The sequence below is a fragment of the Xiphophorus maculatus genome, chromosome 17 (assembly GCF_002775205.1).
Source record: "Xiphophorus maculatus strain JP 163 A chromosome 17, X_maculatus-5.0-male, whole genome shotgun sequence".
Classification (NCBI taxonomy): domain Eukaryota; kingdom Metazoa; phylum Chordata; class Actinopteri; order Cyprinodontiformes; family Poeciliidae; genus Xiphophorus; species Xiphophorus maculatus.
The window spans coordinates 16,384,473-16,403,506 of NC_036459.1; the positions used below are offsets into that span (position 1 = coordinate 16,384,473).

Below are 19,034 nucleotides of genomic sequence, written 5' to 3' on the forward strand. Positions count from 1 at the left end.
GTCAGAATTGACCAAAACTATGAAAGAGGAGGGGGGAGCAGTTGGGGCAGTTGGGGCTTAAAAGGGGAAAGCTTCTGTGCAGGAGACCGACCAAGGGTACGAGGGTTTCTCACAGGCATGTATTTGAAGAAAGACGGACATTAATGGTCATTTGTACCTTCTGTGGAAATGAATGGGTTCCAATTTACGGGGTTGCAAGTTTGTAAAGTTAAACAGTAAAAAATTAACATCGATAATTTGGTTTATTTAGAATATCAGAGAAAAATGTTTTATTTCCCCCATTCTTTTTGTCCATTTTGCTCCTACATTCATAAATTCATAAACATTAAATATTTAAATTTCCTAACTAAATATTTAAGTTTGGCTTAATTTGGAAACGAGTTATTTAGCGTTCTAATTAAATACTTTATTTGAAAGTTAAATATTTAGTTTGCAAACTGAATATTTAACTCCAAATTACGTATTCAGTTTGGAACTTTGACATTTATTAATGAATGAATAACAGTGAAAATATGACTTTGAAAAAGCACAGGCTGAAAAAAAGAAATTATTGCTGTTAAATTTTGTACTGTGCAACTTTACAAACAACACGCTGTACTGAGTTGTCTTCTAAAGGCCATGTTTTTTTAAGTTATTGACTAAATAACAATATTTTACATCACAATTGTTCAGAATATTTACGTGACTCCATCATTTTTTAAACTCAGGGCAGAATGAAGGTCAACTATCTGGCGTTCATTCTGGGCCTTGTGTTGAGCTGCTCAGTCCAGTTTGGGGTAAGAACAAGATATTTATATTTAAGTTTACAGGATGTAAAATACAGACTCACTAATGTTAAAGTGCCAGTTTCTATGGAAAGTAAAAGGAGGTCATAATGAATCAGGCCATGAACTAATATCTGACTAATATCTGACTATTTTTGAGCCAATTGCAGCACATCATCAGAGTATTTCCTCACTCTACCTTGCAAAAGTTCTCTAAACATATCAGACCTGCTGGACATTTCTTGCCCATAACTATTTATTTTATCTGTGTCAGCCCCACAGATCTATTAGTTTTAGTTCTGGATTCTATCTGGGTTACTTCAAAACTTGCAAGATTGGACTCGGAAAATCCATCATCCTGATCCTTATCTTAAACCCTGGTTCCATCTAAAGTAACATGATGCCACACTCGGCTGCATCCACAAAGGAATTGCGGCTCAAATGTTCAAGTCTAGTTTTGCATATGTTTGGAAATGTTCAGTTTGGTCTGAATGGTTTCTTTCACAGAACACATTTGAGTGTAAAGATGTTTGCCGCACGCAAAGAACAACCAGTCATCGACAGATATTCCTGCTGGTCTGGCAGTTTTGATCAATGCTCACCTTCTGTCTTAACATCAGTACTGAAGAAACATGTTGTTTATAATGACTTCCAATATTTCTACCACTTCTGGACAACTGTCTAACCGTGTTACGGTACGCCCATCCTCCATCATACTGTCAAAGGATTTTTGCACCTTCTCCTAAATTATAGCTTTGCGGTTAGTTGACTTTACTAAGACACTTGATCTTTATTTCAGGTCAGCTGAAATAAAGCTGTTGGGAGGTACAAACTCAAAGCATGGTTTCCCGATATGTACAACAAGAATCGGTAGATAATTCAGGTCTCATGTTCTCCTGGTCTTAAATTAAGAATTTGAAAGATTACTGAGTCTGTGTTGTTGTGCCATTTTAACAGAGAGCAGCTTTGCCTGAAGGTAAGGAATGTTTCGTTGCCGCTTGTTGAGTAAAAACTTAAAGGAATCTCTCTAATGTTGCTGCTCTTGTTATTGTGAAACAAAGATTGCTCAGAGATTCAGAGACAGACGCCCCGAGCGACCAGCGGAGTTTATGACATCCAGCCAGCTGGAAGCAACGCTCGACTCAAGGTTCTGAATCTGACTTGATACGGCTGTAACGAGAAGGTTTCAGCTCCTACAAATGCTCCATGTTCCCTGGACTTTTCCTACAGGTGTACTGTGAGATGCGTCCAGATGGTGGATGGATAGTGTTTCAGAGACGAAGCGGACCGGTGGTGTCCTTTGCCAGGAAGTGGAACTTTTACAAAGACGGTTTTGGATCTCTGGCATGTACGTAGAAATCTAACTGTTTTGCTGATTTTTATTCCACTTAAGGCAGAACAAATAAGATAAGATCCCTATCACTTCCTGTGATGTCAACATTGACTTCCTGAACAAACTCAATATCTATTTTGGACAGTTTGCCTGCAGTAAAAACCACAAAGTACCTGTCAGGAGGAACAGGTACTTTGTCTTGACTCAGCTGAGGTCCGATGGACCCTAGGAGAATCAACCTAAGAAAATCTACCAGACCCGGTAGTTTGAAGGAGTGTGCAGAACAACTGATGCATGTCCTTATTCAACATCGTTCTGCCTCAATCTGTTGGACTATTATGATACAAAGCCTGTGGAATCGTCCCGTTCCTCAAAAAACCTGACTGGCTTTACATCCAAAATTATGAAATGCTTTTGAAAGGTTGGTCAAAGGTCACATTCCCTCTACACTTGATCCATTTCAATTTGCATATAGCCCCAAACCGCAGTAAAAATGGCAAAGGCTTGCACTTACATTTGTACAGCCTTTGCCTTTTTTGATCTGGTTTTCATTCTATATTCTTCTTTTTATATTATTCTAGTTCCTCTGGCTGGTTTCCGTTTGCGACCTAATATCCATCGTAATTTCGTTCTACAGTGTATCTTTGCTGTTATGCTGAGCGACAGTAAAGATAATCTGAATCTGAATATCACATATGCCTTGTCTCATCAGCATTCAGTGGGTGTCTGTTTTTATCTTGGCCACATTACATGACGAGTTCAAATGTTTTCCACTTACAGGACTGTTTGTCCTGCACAGTGACAAGCGACTCGGCCGATATCTTAACAGAGAAGACACTCAAAGGCAAAACGATGGAAAACATCACAGCCGCCTGCGTCACCAAAGACATGAAAGCAGTTAGAGAGCAACTATTTTCTTAGCATTTTCTCACATTGAGCAAACCTTAATGGTTTTAGTGGGTTTCTATGTGCTCAATCAGCACAAAGCAGCACACAATTGTAAATCGAGAGGAAACAAAGAGCAAATAATAGTCCTGAACGAGTTGAGTGCCCATTATGAGGATACAGCAACATAATATTCAACTAAACTCCTTATGGGAAAAATAAAATCTCTGCAGAATTTTGCTAAGAGATGAAGTTGAGGAAAAAGAAAAACCCAAACAGTCCTTCAGAACCATTAAAACGGAAATAATATTGTCTTATACACTGTATACTTTTTACACATATTTGTTTTTTTCTTCCAATCTGGTATTTAGAAATCAACTATGTAATCGATCTCTATTCCCTGTCAAACAAGAAATCTTACATAAACCCAGAGAAAGGGACTAATCTGCCCTGAATAGTATTAACGCTTTTTAATTTTTTTAATTATTACTATTTTTACTTTAATTGTTACAGTAAAAATACAATGACTAATGTTTGGGTTTTGTTCTTCTTCGACTTCTATTCTACGGAATTTTATTTTTTATTTTTTTTAACTTAAGGAAATTTGTTGAATCTTATGTTGTTTAGTTGTACATGATGATTGTCTCAAAATTAGTAGGATTTTTTTTTTTATGGTTGACTCTCCACGTTTTCCTTTTTGTACCTCAGAGAAAAACTGAAAACTTGACAGAAGACTTCTACCGCAGAGAAGTCTTTATTTCTGCACTAAAAGCAGTTCATCTCATTAGAAAATTAGAATTACACTGAAAAGGACAAACACATTCATCACAAAGCAAACAAACAGTTATTCCGATATTTTTAAAAAGCTTGCGAGCTCTTACTATTAAGCTGTTTGACAGACAGCACAAAAATATATAGATGTAGTGCAGAAGTGTTTCATTTCTGACGTTCTATGTCTTAGAAACACAGCAAAACCCTTCAACTGAATTCAATACAGCAAAAAAATATTTTCCACAATATGTTATCCGTTTATCGTCCATCTTTGTTGTAAAACGTTATGTTTGTGCTGCACTTATCAGATTTTCAGAGTTCTGTCTGACATGAGTTGGAGGAAGGTCACTGCTCCTCACAAATCAAATGACCTCCAAAAAACAAAAAAAGAAGTTATCATAAAGAGTGGGAGGTGTGGTGCAATGTTTCAGGGTTTAAAGGAAACTGCTTCCTCTCAGGATACTCAGATTCAATCTTCACCCGGCAAAGCGGTACGTATCTAAGGAAGGACAACGCAGATGGATACGCTTTAATCCACTGGTTTGCAAATAAGCTTGTTTTTTTGTTGCTTTCTTTTCTTTTAAAAGCTCATTCTACTGTGTTTGCCCTATAATCAGGTCAAAATGAAGGCTCTGTTTGGCTTCCTTGAGTTGATGTTGATGGCTGTATTGAGTCTCTCTGTCCAGGTAACGACTGGACCTCTTAAAATATGAAGACCTGGACAATTTTCTTACGCCCTGCCTAATAACTATTTTGTTTTTTTTTGCCATGCAGGGAGCAGATTTTCCTGAAGGTAGGCAGCTTTCCTTTACTAATGATGTATATTTAGTTTATGATAGAATTGTGGTTTTTTGCATATTTAAAGACTCCATTTGATATCTTATTAATTGCTTATGTTTTTTCTCTCTCTCCTGAAAACGTTTGGGGGCAAAGACTGCTCAAAGATCAGGGCTCAGTCGCCACGCGCACCCAGCGGGGTTTATGTCATCCAGCCAGCAGGAAACGAAACTCGCCTCAGGGTAGCTACCAGAACTGCTGGCGGCTCTTTTTGTGTCCAGCTAGCTTCACTTAGATTAGTTTTACTTATTTAATAGAAGACAGGAACAAAAACATGTGTTTGAACCCCCCATCCTTTAGTTGTTTACAGGGGGGATAGTGAGACGGTAAAAAATGTCTGAGATTATTCTGAAAATCTCTGATTTTTTTTTCTTCTCGCAAATATTCTATTAGAGCTTTGAAATTTCCAGGGTACTTCTCGAAAATATCTGGGATTAATCTCAGAATTTCTGAGCTTTTTGGCAGAAATTTAAACCTTTTTCTTTCTATCTACAATGGCCCTAATACTCTATTGCATAAAAAACGATAATCACTTTGGTGCTATTTTGTTTGTTTCAAGAATTGCAAAATGTTTGGACACCCCGGATGCACAGACGGTAGAAATGTGCATAAAAGTAGAAAACATGAAGGTTTTCTACTTTACATCTTTCTAGAAAATGCATTTTTCAAAACTAATTTTAACTGTCCAGGTCTTTTCCTGGTCATCTTGAATCGATTTGTTTTTCAACAGAAACTATTTGAGAAACATTTTAACACGATGCCTCCTTGCTGCGTTATGCTCTCTCCTTTCTCAGGTTTACTGTGAGATGCGTCAAACTGGCGGCTGGATCGTGATCCAGAGGCGAAGTGGAGGCGCGGTTTCCTTTGAGAGAGGATGGGCTCAGTACAGACACGGGTTCGGGTCCCTGACTTGTACGTGACTCGTCTTATCGTGACTTTCTGTGACCAAATATGACTTTTGAAAATGCAAAAAGACGTTTCTAAACAAGCATTTTGAATGTTGAATGAAAATCAAGCAGCAGTCGCGTCCATCAAGCACTTTGTTTATTGGCAAAGATATTGGAACTAAATTTGGATGTTTATCTTTGTTTGCTCCTCTGATTCCTCAGACGACCACTGGCTCGGACTGGACAAGATGCACATGCTGACCAAGGCCACAGACAAAGTGTGGACTTTGAGGGTGGACCTGTGGGATCATGAAGGTGGCTACGCGTTTGCCGAGTACCGAGACTTTAGAATTGGAGACGAGGGAACGGCTTATCGACTGCATGTTGGGACGTACAAAGGAAATGCAGGTAAGAAGAGGACGAATCCTTCTGTGTAGGTGACGTGTTCTGTGGAGTTTTTGCAAAAAACACAAAGTTTTATGAAGTATTTCAGTTCTATTTTCTTAGCACACTGGAAATAAGACAAAACTAAATTAAAAGTAACTTTTTGTAACATATAGGAGCTTGTTTTAAGACAATAATTCCTTAATAATTGATAAAAAAAAAGTACTAGTTTCACTGACACCACAAAAATGTCTTATTATAAGTGTAATAATCTGCCAGCGGAACTAGTACTTTTTTTTTTTTTTTTTTTTAAATCACGTCCATCTACTACATCTAGGATTTTTGTTACTGAACACTTTCCAAAACCTCGGTTTGGAGAATTCAAACGATCTCTTTTGGCTGATGAAAAGTTTCCGTCTCGTCATCACCCAGGTGACGCCCTCCGCGGCGCCTACCCGGGCGCCGACCAAAACGGCGCTGGCTTCAGCACCTCCGACCGCGACAACGACAACTGCTCCCCGTGTATCCACGGAGACGTGGCTTTCAACAGGTGCACCGACAAGCACGGCGGCGGCTGGTGGTACAGCAGCTGCGGCTCCGCTGCCCTGAACGGTGACTGGCACTCTTCAGACGACCCGATTGGCTGGGGGTCAGGCCTCCACTGGCTCACCTGGAAGCCAGTGCCTTATTCGGCGAAGGTCAGCAGGATGATGATCAAGTCTGATTGATGGTCTCTGCTTTACGTCCATGTTCTGAGTTTCATCATCTCTTGGTTTTAAAGGTTAGGAAAAGAAGATGTAATGTGTGAAATGGCCAAAAAAATAAATAGATTGGCAAGTGAGTTTTCGTTGTGTTGCAGCATCACTTCTGAAATTACAATGGTGTATTAGGGACATTGTAGGTAGAAGAAGAAAACTAAATTTCTGCCAAAACATCTCAAAAAAGCGTTCTAGGAAAAACAAGGATATTTTTGAGTTTGAAAAGTCAAACATTTGCCAGAAAACAAACTAAAGCATTTTGAGATCTCAGAAATTTTCCAGAAAAAAAAGGAAATTTCTGAGTTTCAAAGATTGAAATATTTTCTCTTTTTGACGTAAAATGAAAAAGTTTCCGAGATTAATCTCAATTTTTGAGTTTCGTAAAACTTTTGCTTTAAAAAAAACAGAACAAAAAAAAAAAACAATTTGAAGGTAATCTAAAAAATGTACGAGTTTGTTGGGGGGGAAATGTATTTCTCTTACTTTTTCCAAATGTACAGTGGTCGTTGTATGAAATTGTTTGGTAAAAAAACCCTGAAATTTTACTGTCTAATCAAAAGAAACAGAAGTTTAATAGATAAAAATATATTTAAGTGAATAAAAATGGAAAGAGATAGTTACCAATAAGTTGGGTTGAAATGGTCAGTGAGAACAGTCCAGAACCGGAGGGTGTAATGTTTGATACCAGGTATCAGTAGTGAGTTTCTGTGCTTTTCAAAGTAAATGTTTTATTTCTCTATTAGACTTCTTTTATGTCAACAGTATCGATAAAAGATTAATTCATGAAAATATAACAGACGGTACATTTTAAAGCTCAACATCGACCTCAACTTGGACAATAAGGTCTATTTCTAACACAAAACCAGTTCATCCTACTGTCATAATATGTCGGAGCTCTGAATGAGTCAGATTTTAATTCATCTACCACTTTTAAGTTCTCCAGCATGTGACAGTATAAAAGATAACACTGGCTGCCAATGTTATCCTCGTGTTGTCTAATCACACTTAAAGACCTTGGCCAAAGTAGAAAATATGTGATTGCTTTAACTTTATCTAAGAAAGTTGCTGGTGTCTTGTTCAGAACATTTGTATTTATCTATTATCTCTAAACTGGTGGCCCAAGTAAAAGCAAGTTTCTTCAATCTGGAGCAAAACAGGTCAGCTGCCTCGAATTTAAGCGTACAAGTCTTCAGCACGATTAAAATCAGATGTTTTGAAGCAGCATGCAACAACTGTCATGAATTGCAGTGTAAGTGGTGGAGGATTGACGAAGTGAACCCAGGTTGAAGTGCAGTAAGGATGGTTTAATTGGTGAACTAAAAGGTGAACAGAAATCCAGGCAGCACAGATGAACTACGAGGAAGGAACTCAAACACTGGTAGCGCCGGAACAAGGGAGCGATGATAAATGACACACGGCAAGGATCCGACGGGGAGCAGGTGACACAGGTGGGGTTAAATACACAAGGGAGTAATCAGGGGAACAGGAGACAGGTGGGGGCAACCAGGAGGCAGACAAGATGACAGGAACTAAATTAACTAGAAAGACATACAAAAATGCACATCCTCACAATAACTTTACTTAAAGCACTGTTCAGTCAGTTCTAATGCGTCTGAGCAACTTATCCAGTTCCAAGCAGGTTTTATCTTATTACTCTCTGCATTATAGACAAACCATCAATGGAGTCACTTACTTCCAATACTGGGAAACTGTGTGCCATGTAGCCTGAATGTCTGTCTTGCAGTTCTTTTATAAACCAGACGATAGTTGTTTAATTCAAGGCAATATCTTAGCAACAACTCATTTTCTTAGAAGTAAGAATTTGCTGCTCATATTACGTTGCATTGACAGACAATCTTGTTTCCTACTCATATTAAATTAGGTTACAATCTTCCTTTAAATTCAGTTGACATTCACAAAATTATTTATTTTTGCTAAGTGCCAGATTTATTTGAGTTTTTTTTGTTGCTTATTTTCTTCAAAATCAGAAGTTTATACACCCTAACATTGGTGTTAGGGTGTTCCGATGCAATATATATTGATAACAGCAGAATTCAACATGCATTGGAGATTATGAATATGTCACTTCAGTACTATTGTATCATCAGGTAGAAACCTCTTGACTAAGATTTTGCAGATACCTGTAATACTGTGTTAACCTGTAGACATGCGAGATTGTATAAACGAGAAATCATTACAGCAGTGGAAGGCTAAAGGCTAAAGGCTAGCCAAAATTCTCCCAGTTTCTTATACTAACTAGCACTTTGTCTAAAATGAAACTGGTCATTTCTGTGCGACCCGAGTACAAATTCACTCACATTGACCTCCACAGTGTCGTAAGAGACAACAGTTCAGTCATTTTCTCAGCCGACATATGCTAATACGCTAATGTTGCTTTAGCTGTATCAGAATGAGATCTGGTGGGATTATTTCTAAACAAAAACAAAACAATGACTGTTGCGTCAAAGAGGTTCGGTGGTCCTGAGTCTGAAAAAGCTTTTGAAACGCTACTGTAGAGGAATCACTGAAGGTGCTTTTGTTTTGATCAGTAACAGATTGTTTCAGAACAACCGAATGGTCTGTTCTGAAACAATAGTGGCAATATGGCGCCAATATTTTCCCCAATTCCAATCTCTATCGCCTAAAATCCATTTCTACTTTTCTCTAGAATCTTGAGAAGTAGAAACGGAAGAAAAGTTCTATAGCTGTATGTCAGCTAAAGGACATGCAAAAGATAAAAGAACATCAACCATATTCTTGAGTATGTCAGAGTCTGGATGGAGTTTGTGCGGAAGGTGATGGGCCAGGATCATCTCCCAAGCATCAACCAGTTTGACTTTCGTTCCTCTGAATATTTCCCTCAGTATCTTATCCCGCTGCAGCGAAAACCAGTCGCTGTTAGTCAAACTCTCATAAAGCGTCATCTCTTTTGGGTTCGCAGTCCGGACGACGACAGTGGTACCCGGAGCCCTGTTCAGAAGTCTCGCCACCGCTTTCCGAATGTTCAGCAGACGCCTGACGTAGACCTCGACGGGGAAAGTGCTGAAGTGAGACCAGACGCCGATAACCACAACGGTGTTGCTGCCTCCAATCACTCTGTCCAGTTCATTGGCAACGTATTGTAGCTGGCTGACGGACGAGCTGGCAAAACGGATGGGAGGGCCGTGGCTGCGGAACGTCACTAGAATTTTGTTCACATAATCCAGCGCCATTAAAGGCCCACTTTGCTTTGAGGTTTGAAGGTCAAACTCCTTGAGACCTTAGAAAATACACAACATGTTAGACTGCAACATTTCCTGGTTCTAACCACTTAGAAATCTTGCTCAGAGATACCTGGTAGCGAGTTGGTTAAATATTCATACCACTGCCTCACAGTGGAGTCCCCATAGAAGAGAACAGCTTTGCCTTCCAGACACTGGCTGATTGCCCTGGAGTTAAACTGATGTACTCTGGTGCCATCTAGTGCTTGCCATGCGCCCTTGTAGTAATAACCAGAGGGGCGGGTCTTGAAAGTCATTCTGTTTCCATCTGGAGGATTCAAACAGATATATATTTAAAAAAATTCATACATATTTAGCCGTCCTGTCAAGTAACAGCAATTTACAAGCCGTATCTTGTAATTCTAAGTCCTAGTCACATGGATTTAGTTAACAGGTAAGTTGTGAACTGTTCCAATCCATATCCTTGATGTTAAATTAATTATAAGGAGAGTTTAATAAAAATCTGTCACTTACGTTTATAAATAGGGACGTTGATCTTCTGAACTAGGAGAAAAATGGAAAGAAAGATGACAAAAAAAAGAAGGAAGAAGAAAAAAAGCCCAACTCTGGTGTTTACCTTTTGGATTTGGTAAAACGTCGATGTTTTCAGGTCCTGAAGCTGGAATGGAGACTTTCATATTGACATCACTAAAAACAAAACAGCAAGTAGAAATCATAATTACTGAATTCACCCACTAATTAGCAAATTATGAAACATTTGCACCACTTATATTGCCATTAGTTCTTTTCTTAGCTCTACACTCTAAGTACCAATACCCTGCATTTATCGAAACAATGCGCACACACACACATATATATATGCATATATATATATATATATATATATATATATATATATATATATATATATATATATATATAACTGTATATATAAATAAACAGCATGGCTAAAAACAAAACCTTCAGATATTGAATATGCCTGCAGTAAAACTGGCTGACATACACATACTGAAGTAGTAAGCGTGTCACAATAAGCGATCAATTAGTTGCATGTAAATTAAAGTGAGCTTGATCATTTCCATTCTAATTATTGATTTTGTTTAAAAATCTACAGTTACTCATGCTTTCTGTTGTGTGAGGTTTTTAATTTTTTGTCTTATTTGTGTTTGGATGTTTATTTCCGGATATTTAAAACGTCTTTCAGTTCTACCGAGGAATGTTCTGTACAAAAGTAAAGTTTTCGTCTTTGAGTGGGAAAACTTGCATGATTATGCCATCATCGATATACTACTTGAAAATTGCCTCAAAACAATGGTAGTTTACTGCAAACATTTCTGAGGCAATTTATCGTCCAGCAACATTTGTTATTGTGAGGAAGTCACAGTAACTCCCTCACAATAACAGAGGAAGTCATTGAAATTGGGTGAAGCGGAACGTGGCGTTTTCTCAGCTAACAGTTGCGAAACTTTTGCTCTACTTGAGCAACCGTAAAATAATTTATGTATTTCCTTTGCATTTACGTTTAACATGTTTGCACCTAATTAATGAAATACCGTACCACTGAAAGAGCTTCTCCTCTGTGGGCTTGAGGTTTTGTCTGAATCCTCCTCTGGCGTGGCTGATCCTGGCATCACAATCCAATTTGTGTGGCTTGTAGCAGAACCAGGGCTCACCTGTCCTGAGGTCAGAGTAGTCGCAGAACTTCTGCTGGGTTCCGGTAAGGCACACGTTACAAGTGGTGGTTTCACTGACCGAGCCTGACCAAAACAGACTATTAAAATAGATCCTGTCCGGCTGCTCCTCGGTCAATTTCTGCAGCACTGTGACTGCCTCGCTGGGATGAACTAGGACTACCTGTTAGGGGGGGAGAAAAAAAAAGAAACTTTCACACACACCCACACACACAGGAAAAAAAACCCCTGTGTCAATAGTGATTTTAGAACTTTTAAATAAACTTAACAATCCTAAGTAGAACAAAATTTACTAGTTACAACAGTTAACTCTGAGTTAACTGGTGTTTGACTAAACGAAATATCAAAAATATATAAAACAGATAAAGTAAGATAAGCAAATTATTGAAGTAGCACATAAAACCTGTAAGAGTGAATAATCTGGCAGTGGCGAATCAATGTAGTTTTAAACACAATCTAGATTTATGGTGTTTTTTTCTTTTTTGCATAAACCAACTATGTTCTGTTCCTATATGCAAGCCCCAAGCCTCTCTGCTTGAGACTACGACGTTTGAAGTATTCTGAGTTGCTAACCAGGTCAGATTTATGAAGTTAGCCGATTAACAATCACGATGGTTTGGTCAACACAAGCCCGCCGTTTCAGTAAAACTTTAAAAGGAGTCTCTACCACTTTTAAATTGTTCATCTGGCCGCATTTTCAGGACTTGCTAGGTGAAAGAGATGACGGGCCCTACAGGAGAGTACAGCAAGAGTCTGACTGCTAATGAAGCTGGAGTTAGCATCTTCATCAGAACGTCTTATCAATGCTAATGATGCTAATGCCTATTTTAGTCTAAAGTCCAAAAACCCTTTGATTAAACCTTTACAGGATGAGTCTATGCTGAACAAATAGACTGGATGTTTAAAAAATGTTCATTTTACATGTAAAAACTCAAAATTTCCCATTTTTAAAGCCATTTGGCAACAAGATACCAGCAGCATTACGAAAACATACAGTACATACCATCAAATATGGATCTGTCAACCTGGACGGTTATGAAAATTGATTAACTTTATCAGTCTCTTAGATCTAGTATTATAAACCATCTTCTTACACCCTTCTGTACACCTGGCAAATGAAAACTGAGCTTATGAAGCTCTAACCAAATCTATTTATTTGCCCTTAAAAGTTAGGAAGCCAGTCTGAAGCCTTAATCACCTCAACTTGTGCTCGTCCTTCCCAGAGCAATGAAAAAAACGCAGAGTAGGAGCCATTGCGATGGTCCACCACATGCCCTGCCACCCCAGCGTGAAAAGTACTGTTGTGAAGCCGAGCCAGCAGAACGTCTCCTCCAGACTTCTTAGGACGGCCGTGGAAGTCTCTGATTGTTATGGAAACCTGCAGCTGGTCCCCCACTCGCCAGCTTCCCCCTCCGCTCCTTGGGAGAATGGTGAAGCTGCTGCGCCTGGGGTCACTGGTGTCATTCAGCGAAGAGTCCGACTTTAAGGACGGCGTTTCAGGCCAAAAAATTACGTCTTTTAGTGAGTCAAAGACCAGAAGCTCCTCAGGTGACAGCGAATCGAAGGAGCAGGTGCTGACCGGCTGGGCGGAAGGCTTCGCAGTAGCAGTTCTACTAACTTTATTCTGGAAGGAAAAGGTTTTGCAGTTTATATGTAAAACAAAAGGATAGACCTTCATATTTTCGACGAATCTAATTTAAAGTTGCACCAATCACTCTTAGATGTTGCCAGTATTTCCAGCCGGCATTTCAAATTTCTAAAAGTTATCCTTTTTGAAATGTTTAATTTAAAAGATCCAGTTGAAATCTTACACGTTCATTTTTTTTTAAATATTGGAGTTTTATCCGTCTCATGCATGCTATTGTTTAAAGAAGTAGCAGAACGAGTAGCATACGAGAATCTGCTAGCCTTAATCAGCAGCACAAACAATGCAAATGCTTGACAAGAAAGACAAGCAACTGGCAAATCAGCATGTCCAACTCAACTGTCAAACATGGTGGTAAAGGTGAATCAGTTGGGTTGGTTTTACAACACCATGGCAACATGCAGTAATCAAATCTACAATGATGTGCTCCTCATACCGCGTTCATACAGTATTCTAGTGTCACGTGAAAGATCTCGACAGGATGACAATGAGTTCGTAGAACAGCAAACTTCACATAAAACTGCAAGAAAAAGTTGTTCAAACGACCCAGTTAAAGCCAAGACCTCAACAGAGCTGATATTTGAAAACCTTCACGTTCAAGAGTGTCGTGCTAAAACTCATGCAGCTTTACGCTGCCTGCATCAAAGCCTTGGGATCAGATTGCCAGAGTACACACTAGACACTAGGGACGCACCAATCTACTTCATTTCTCTTCCGATGCCTGATGGTTAGAACTGGCCGATGTGGATTCCATACAGAAAAACAGTGCCGGATTGACTTCAATCTCTTTTTTTTTTCTTTTGAAACACAGACATACAGGTAAATGTGCTGAATTATGAATTTATTTAATAACTCTGCACCAGTACAGCACATTTGAAAACACCCATAGCATCTCAATCTTGGTCAAACATGTAAAAAAAAAAAAAAAGAAAACAAAAAAAAAAAAACCTTTAATTTGTTCAGTTCAATTAGGAACCAATAATGGCAAAAACTGACATGCCATTATTTTAGGAAAGACACGTCGTTGGTCTGATTGTAGGAGAGCTTCAGAATAAGAGCAAGGAGAAAGAGGAATGTGACCTCATCCGGTTAATCACTTTGTGAATGCAGAAAGCTGCTTCGGTTACTTTCATTACAGAACAAGAATGACCAAAGTTAATCACCAAATAAATGCTACCCTGGCTAGCCTTGCTTTGACTTCAGTTTCGATCAAAAGAGTGCTCACCTTTGGTTTGAGCGACATCCAATTAATGTTCCCTTTATACAGCAACACCAATATGATGCTGCAAAGCGTGAAGATGGCGACGGAGATGCACTTCAAAGACCTGAAAGGCCTGCAAATGCCTCCTCTCACTAGAGACGACATTTCCTGGTGCTGAAATAATAATAAATAAAAAAAAACAGAAAAAAGTAAATAAGTAAGTAAAGTTTATTTATAAAGCGCTTTTCACAGACATAAAATCACAAAGCGCTGTACAAAAAAAAAAAAAAAATCAACCTTAAAAACCAACAGAAGAAACACAACAAAATCAAGAGATAAAAGCCTGGGAAAATAAAAATGTTTTTAGATGCTTATGTAATGTTCTAGAAGCACAGCTTTGGTGACATATTTACATTTCTTTGGAGAACGGTGTTACAAGCCGGTGTCTTTATCTTGACTGGAGAAAAAGGGTTAAGCTCAACTCAATTTAGTCCCTAATTCAAAGCAGTCATTGATACTTTACAATCATCGGTCAGCATGAATCGACCAGTATGTCCAGTTACGGAGCGTCATCAACCGTCCCGGCACTGGGCACATCGTGAGAAGCTGAGAGGTCAAGAAGAGGAACTCTAAGAAGTGTGATTTTGGCTCTGTGGTAAAATTGATCTTAACTATTTCGAAACAGTTGTGAACTTCCTCCGGAACAGGATGCTTCCTCAAAGGGTTGCACCGAAACTACAAATACTAAGGCCTTCTAAGTAGCTTAGTAACATAAAACTAAGTAACTGATTAAACATGTAACTGCAATATTTTAAAAGGAGCATCTTTAATCATTGCAAAAGTAAATTTACAATTGCATTTATGAACCTCAGTTTATGCCAAAGCTCAACGAATACCAGTTTCCTCAGCAACTAAGACTGTGCAGCCTAAATTTATAAAAACGTTTTTACTCTTTACAAATTTACTTAGATAATTTGGGTTATCTGGAAGCCACGATGATCAAAATTACAAGGCTTGAACTATTTCACTCACCCACAGGATGGAACAGCAACGCTGGCACACGTTTTAGTTAGAGACGTTTTAGTTAGAGAGCGCCACAGGCAGAAATGTCATTTTTGGTGTCTGGCAGACCACCCACTAATATTTGAATCCAGTTTCATCTCGACAACTGAAACAATCATGCTCTAGTCCTCAGAAGCATGTGTTTCCGTCATCGTCATGGGGGAAGAAAAGAAATTTAAAAAAAAAGTGACAGAGAAAGCACTGCATGTGAAGGAAGCTGGTGTTAGTTTCCGTTTGCAGCTTCTGATTCAGGAAGGGGAAGTCTGCTTAATTTTTCACTACCATCAGCAACTTTAATCTATTCTAGTTAAAAAAACGACAAGAAAAAAAACTACAACACCTAAACTCTTCAATCCTGGACTATTCTGCTCCAACAGCAGAATATTTCAAACCAAGAGTGGGATTTGTGAAACCTTTATGGGATTTGTGATCATGAAAATCCCATAAATCGATTAAATTAAGCGATTTATTGTCGCTTAATTTCGATTTTTCGACGTTTAAAACCGAGAGTGGGACGTGTGAAGCTGATCAGTTGTGGTAGGTATGAGATGTTGGTCCGATTATCTTTACGTGGGGGAATGAAAACTGATGGGAGGAAACAAAAAGCATGTTTACATAAAAAGGGAATTTTCTGAAGTTGGGGATATTTTCCCCTCCAACGACCGCTTCATAGGTTGGGCTAGATTTTATTTCAATGTCGTTAGAGAGTAAATAGCTCCTCATGTCCAACAGCGGAGCTATCCAGGTTGAAAAATGTCATTTTGGAGAAAGCCTTAACAATAATATTTCCACTAAATAGAAAATGCAAACATTTAACAGGTTTGATAGAGGAAAAAGCCAGTAAAGCGCCTCTCAAATTCATGCTCAGAACAAGGTACCGGATAGAACCAGACCAATTTTTCTTTTCTATTGGACAGTTAACTTCAGGGGTGGAAATTAATTTTTTTTTACTGGCCACTCAGATATTTCACCAGTCCCTGTTTCTTTCTTTCAATTACAAACCCCTGTACATGCAAATGACATAAAATACATGATTTATTCTTAACTCTATGAAAAACCAATTACCATACATATGTACCTATACAGACTAATTTAACATAAAAAAGCATGGACACCCTAACAGAGGTGTAGTGCAATAAGTTTTTTTTTAATTGTCCCGCAAGGGGTCTCTTTGTGGGCTCTAGCGTCCCTTTTTTTAAAGTATTCTGACAGGACAGGAGAGAAGACATGCGGTAAACGTCGTCGGTCCGGGAGTCGAACCCGCGTCGAGGCCACGTTGCCTCTGAATGTGTGTCGCGCTAACCCCTCCGCCACAACAGCTATTTTCTAACTGTTCTATTTGTTGTTCCTTTCTATTGAAATTCACAATAATTCTTATTGCTAAAATATCTCAAAACGTGTTCATTATTAATTCCACAGGCCGTGGTTATCCTCGTACCTGTCAAGTCTCCCGTTTCTTCCGGGAATCTACTGTATTTTACCTCCGTCTCCCACCGGGCTACATCACTAGCGTTACCTCCCCTCTCACGTTAGCTTCTCTCCCCTCCCTGCCGTTAGGGCAGTAATACCCTCGGTGACGTAACTGTGTGGTAATTAACATATCGGTTAGTTTGACACATTTTTCTGAATGGGCTTACGCGCTTTTTAGCTTTTGTTGTCATAGTTGTCCTGACTCACCCCGTCTCATATCCGGTCACTTTTCTCGGACTCCGGTTAGCTGAAATGGCGCTATTTATAACCTCGGTGGAGAGGGGCGGGCCAAGGAGGACTGAGGGATTTCATTGGATAAGCCCAATGACCTTCAGTGACCTCAACCAATGGGCTGTCGCGGTCGATCAAAATGATATTTGATATATATTCTTGTTAAATAACGACAGCCTAGGTCCGTCCCATATACAGTATGTGCATCAGTCTGTACTCCAGACAGCCTCTCCTACCCTGGACAGAAGTTCAAACTGAATGCAGGTTTTTTTTTTTTTTTCTGTTTAAATTGTCAACCGGCCACAGTGGCGGGTGCGTTGCTCCAATTTACCCGCCACTTCGTACTTTTACCCGCATTTGGCCAGTGGCGGGCGCTATAATTTCCCACCCCTGTTTCGCATACCGGTAATTGTTGCGATGTGAGCCATTGGTCAATACCTGAGCGATGTACGTAGACTGACAAACGAGGTAATTAGTCCAATTATGTCCTTTATATTTATATTTACTTTCAGAAATAACAATAAATAACAGGTGAGTAAAGAAAAACCTTTAAGAATTATAAAAAGCTAAGTCAGAGGGACCAATGAACTTACTACGGTGACGGCAGCCATTGTTGTTGTGGGTAACAGCTGGTCTCTTAATGTAAAATCTTTAAATCTCTTCTTCGGAGGGCCTTTCCTGACAACAATGTTCCGAGTTGACCTGCCTTGAGTTTCTGAAACCACATGATCAGCATGCTTCTTCCATGGCTGCAGCCTTGTGGAATAACAGGATCGTTCTCTTTCCAACTGCTTACAGCAGAGCCTCTTTTTTTTTTTCCTAAAAAAGAAAAAAGACGAAAATTTGAAGTTAAACTGAACCACAGTTTTTCACTCAGCATGGAAAACGCTGTGCACATGGTGCGCATGTCCCAGCTGGCAACCCGTGGACAGAACAACTGCTGGCATCACAAACAGAATGCACCACATGCTTTCAGTAAAGACTTCGACAATTTGACTCAGACATATTGCAGCCAGATGGGTTTCAGCGGGTCAGTCTGAAAAGCTTTGCGACCACAAAACATTTCACAAACCTCTGATCTTTGCTTGCATTCAGTTGGCGAAGAGTTAAAAAAAAAAAAAAAACAACCAAAAGGCCATTGCTCTCTTTGGAGAATATTTTTGCACTAAATGAAGTGTGAACTAGCTTGAAGATAACTGTTTCAGTAATGCTTAGTTTCAAATTCATTTGAACTGAACAAAGCTGCACAGCAAGGCCGGGATGACTCACTCATGTTCTCACCAAAAAGATCCACATCACCCCAGTTCTACAGCCCCTCCACTGGCTCCCTGTAGCTCAGAGAACAGACTTTAAAGATACTGATGTTAGTTTCTAAAATCACCGAACAGTTTAGCACCACAATACCTTAAAGATCTGCTGTCAACCTCTCTGGCCTTCTGGTTCTCGTTCTGCTCTGCATCCAGAACCAGAACCAAACAGCTTCTATGCGCCACAAACCTGGAACAAACTTCCAGGAAACTGCAAAACAGTCGAAACACCGAGTTCCTTTAAATCGAGACTAAAAACCCACTTGTTCAGAGTTGCTTTTGAAACACAATAAATGAAACATTTTTATGTGTAACAATGGCCCTTTGTATTTTTTTTTAAATTTTGGAGCTGCCTTGTTGCTGAAATGTCCTGCACAGATAAACTTGATTGATTTGTTGCAACCTACAAACACCCAGGATCAGTAATTGAGCTCTCCTTCAGTATGAACACTGATGGAATCTGTAAGAAGGAGCAGCGGAGGCTTTTTGAATTGGTGCTTGCATGCTTTGTTTCTAACATTGACTGTGTTTGGGTTTTTTTTAACCCCTCCAGAGAGTCTTTTGTGGGCTCTAGTGTCCCTTATATG

The 19,034-nt window shown here is 39.2% G+C and overlaps 2 protein-coding genes across 2 annotated transcripts; one reads left to right on the forward strand and one right to left on the reverse strand.

Annotated features, from left to right (window-relative positions):
• Positions 1-1,969: 1,969 nt before the first annotated feature.
• LOC102220418 (fibrinogen-like protein 1) lies at positions 1,970-6,702 on the forward strand. Its single transcript, XM_023350546.1, has 7 exons — positions 1,970-2,112; positions 4,371-4,439; positions 4,528-4,546; positions 4,687-4,772; positions 5,385-5,502; positions 5,700-5,885; positions 6,294-6,702. The coding sequence occupies exons 2-7, from the start codon at positions 4,377-4,379 to the stop codon at positions 6,587-6,589; spliced, it is 768 nt and encodes a 255-aa protein (XP_023206314.1). The 5' UTR covers positions 1,970-2,112; positions 4,371-4,376; the 3' UTR covers positions 6,590-6,702.
• Positions 6,703-7,902: 1,200 nt separating this feature from the next.
• On the reverse strand, positions 7,903-18,640 carry LOC102220156 (NXPE family member 3-like). The gene is made up of 8 exons (XM_023350388.1): positions 17,734-18,640; positions 14,402-14,551; positions 12,730-13,155; positions 11,399-11,694; positions 10,457-10,527; positions 10,354-10,383; positions 9,953-10,147; positions 7,903-9,878 (listed from the first exon to the last, which is right to left on the reverse strand). Exons 1-8 carry the CDS (start codon positions 17,749-17,751, stop codon positions 9,319-9,321), a joined length of 1,746 nt encoding a protein of 581 aa, XP_023206156.1. The 5' UTR covers positions 17,752-18,640; the 3' UTR covers positions 7,903-9,318.
• Between the last annotated feature and the right edge of the window lie 394 nt (positions 18,641-19,034).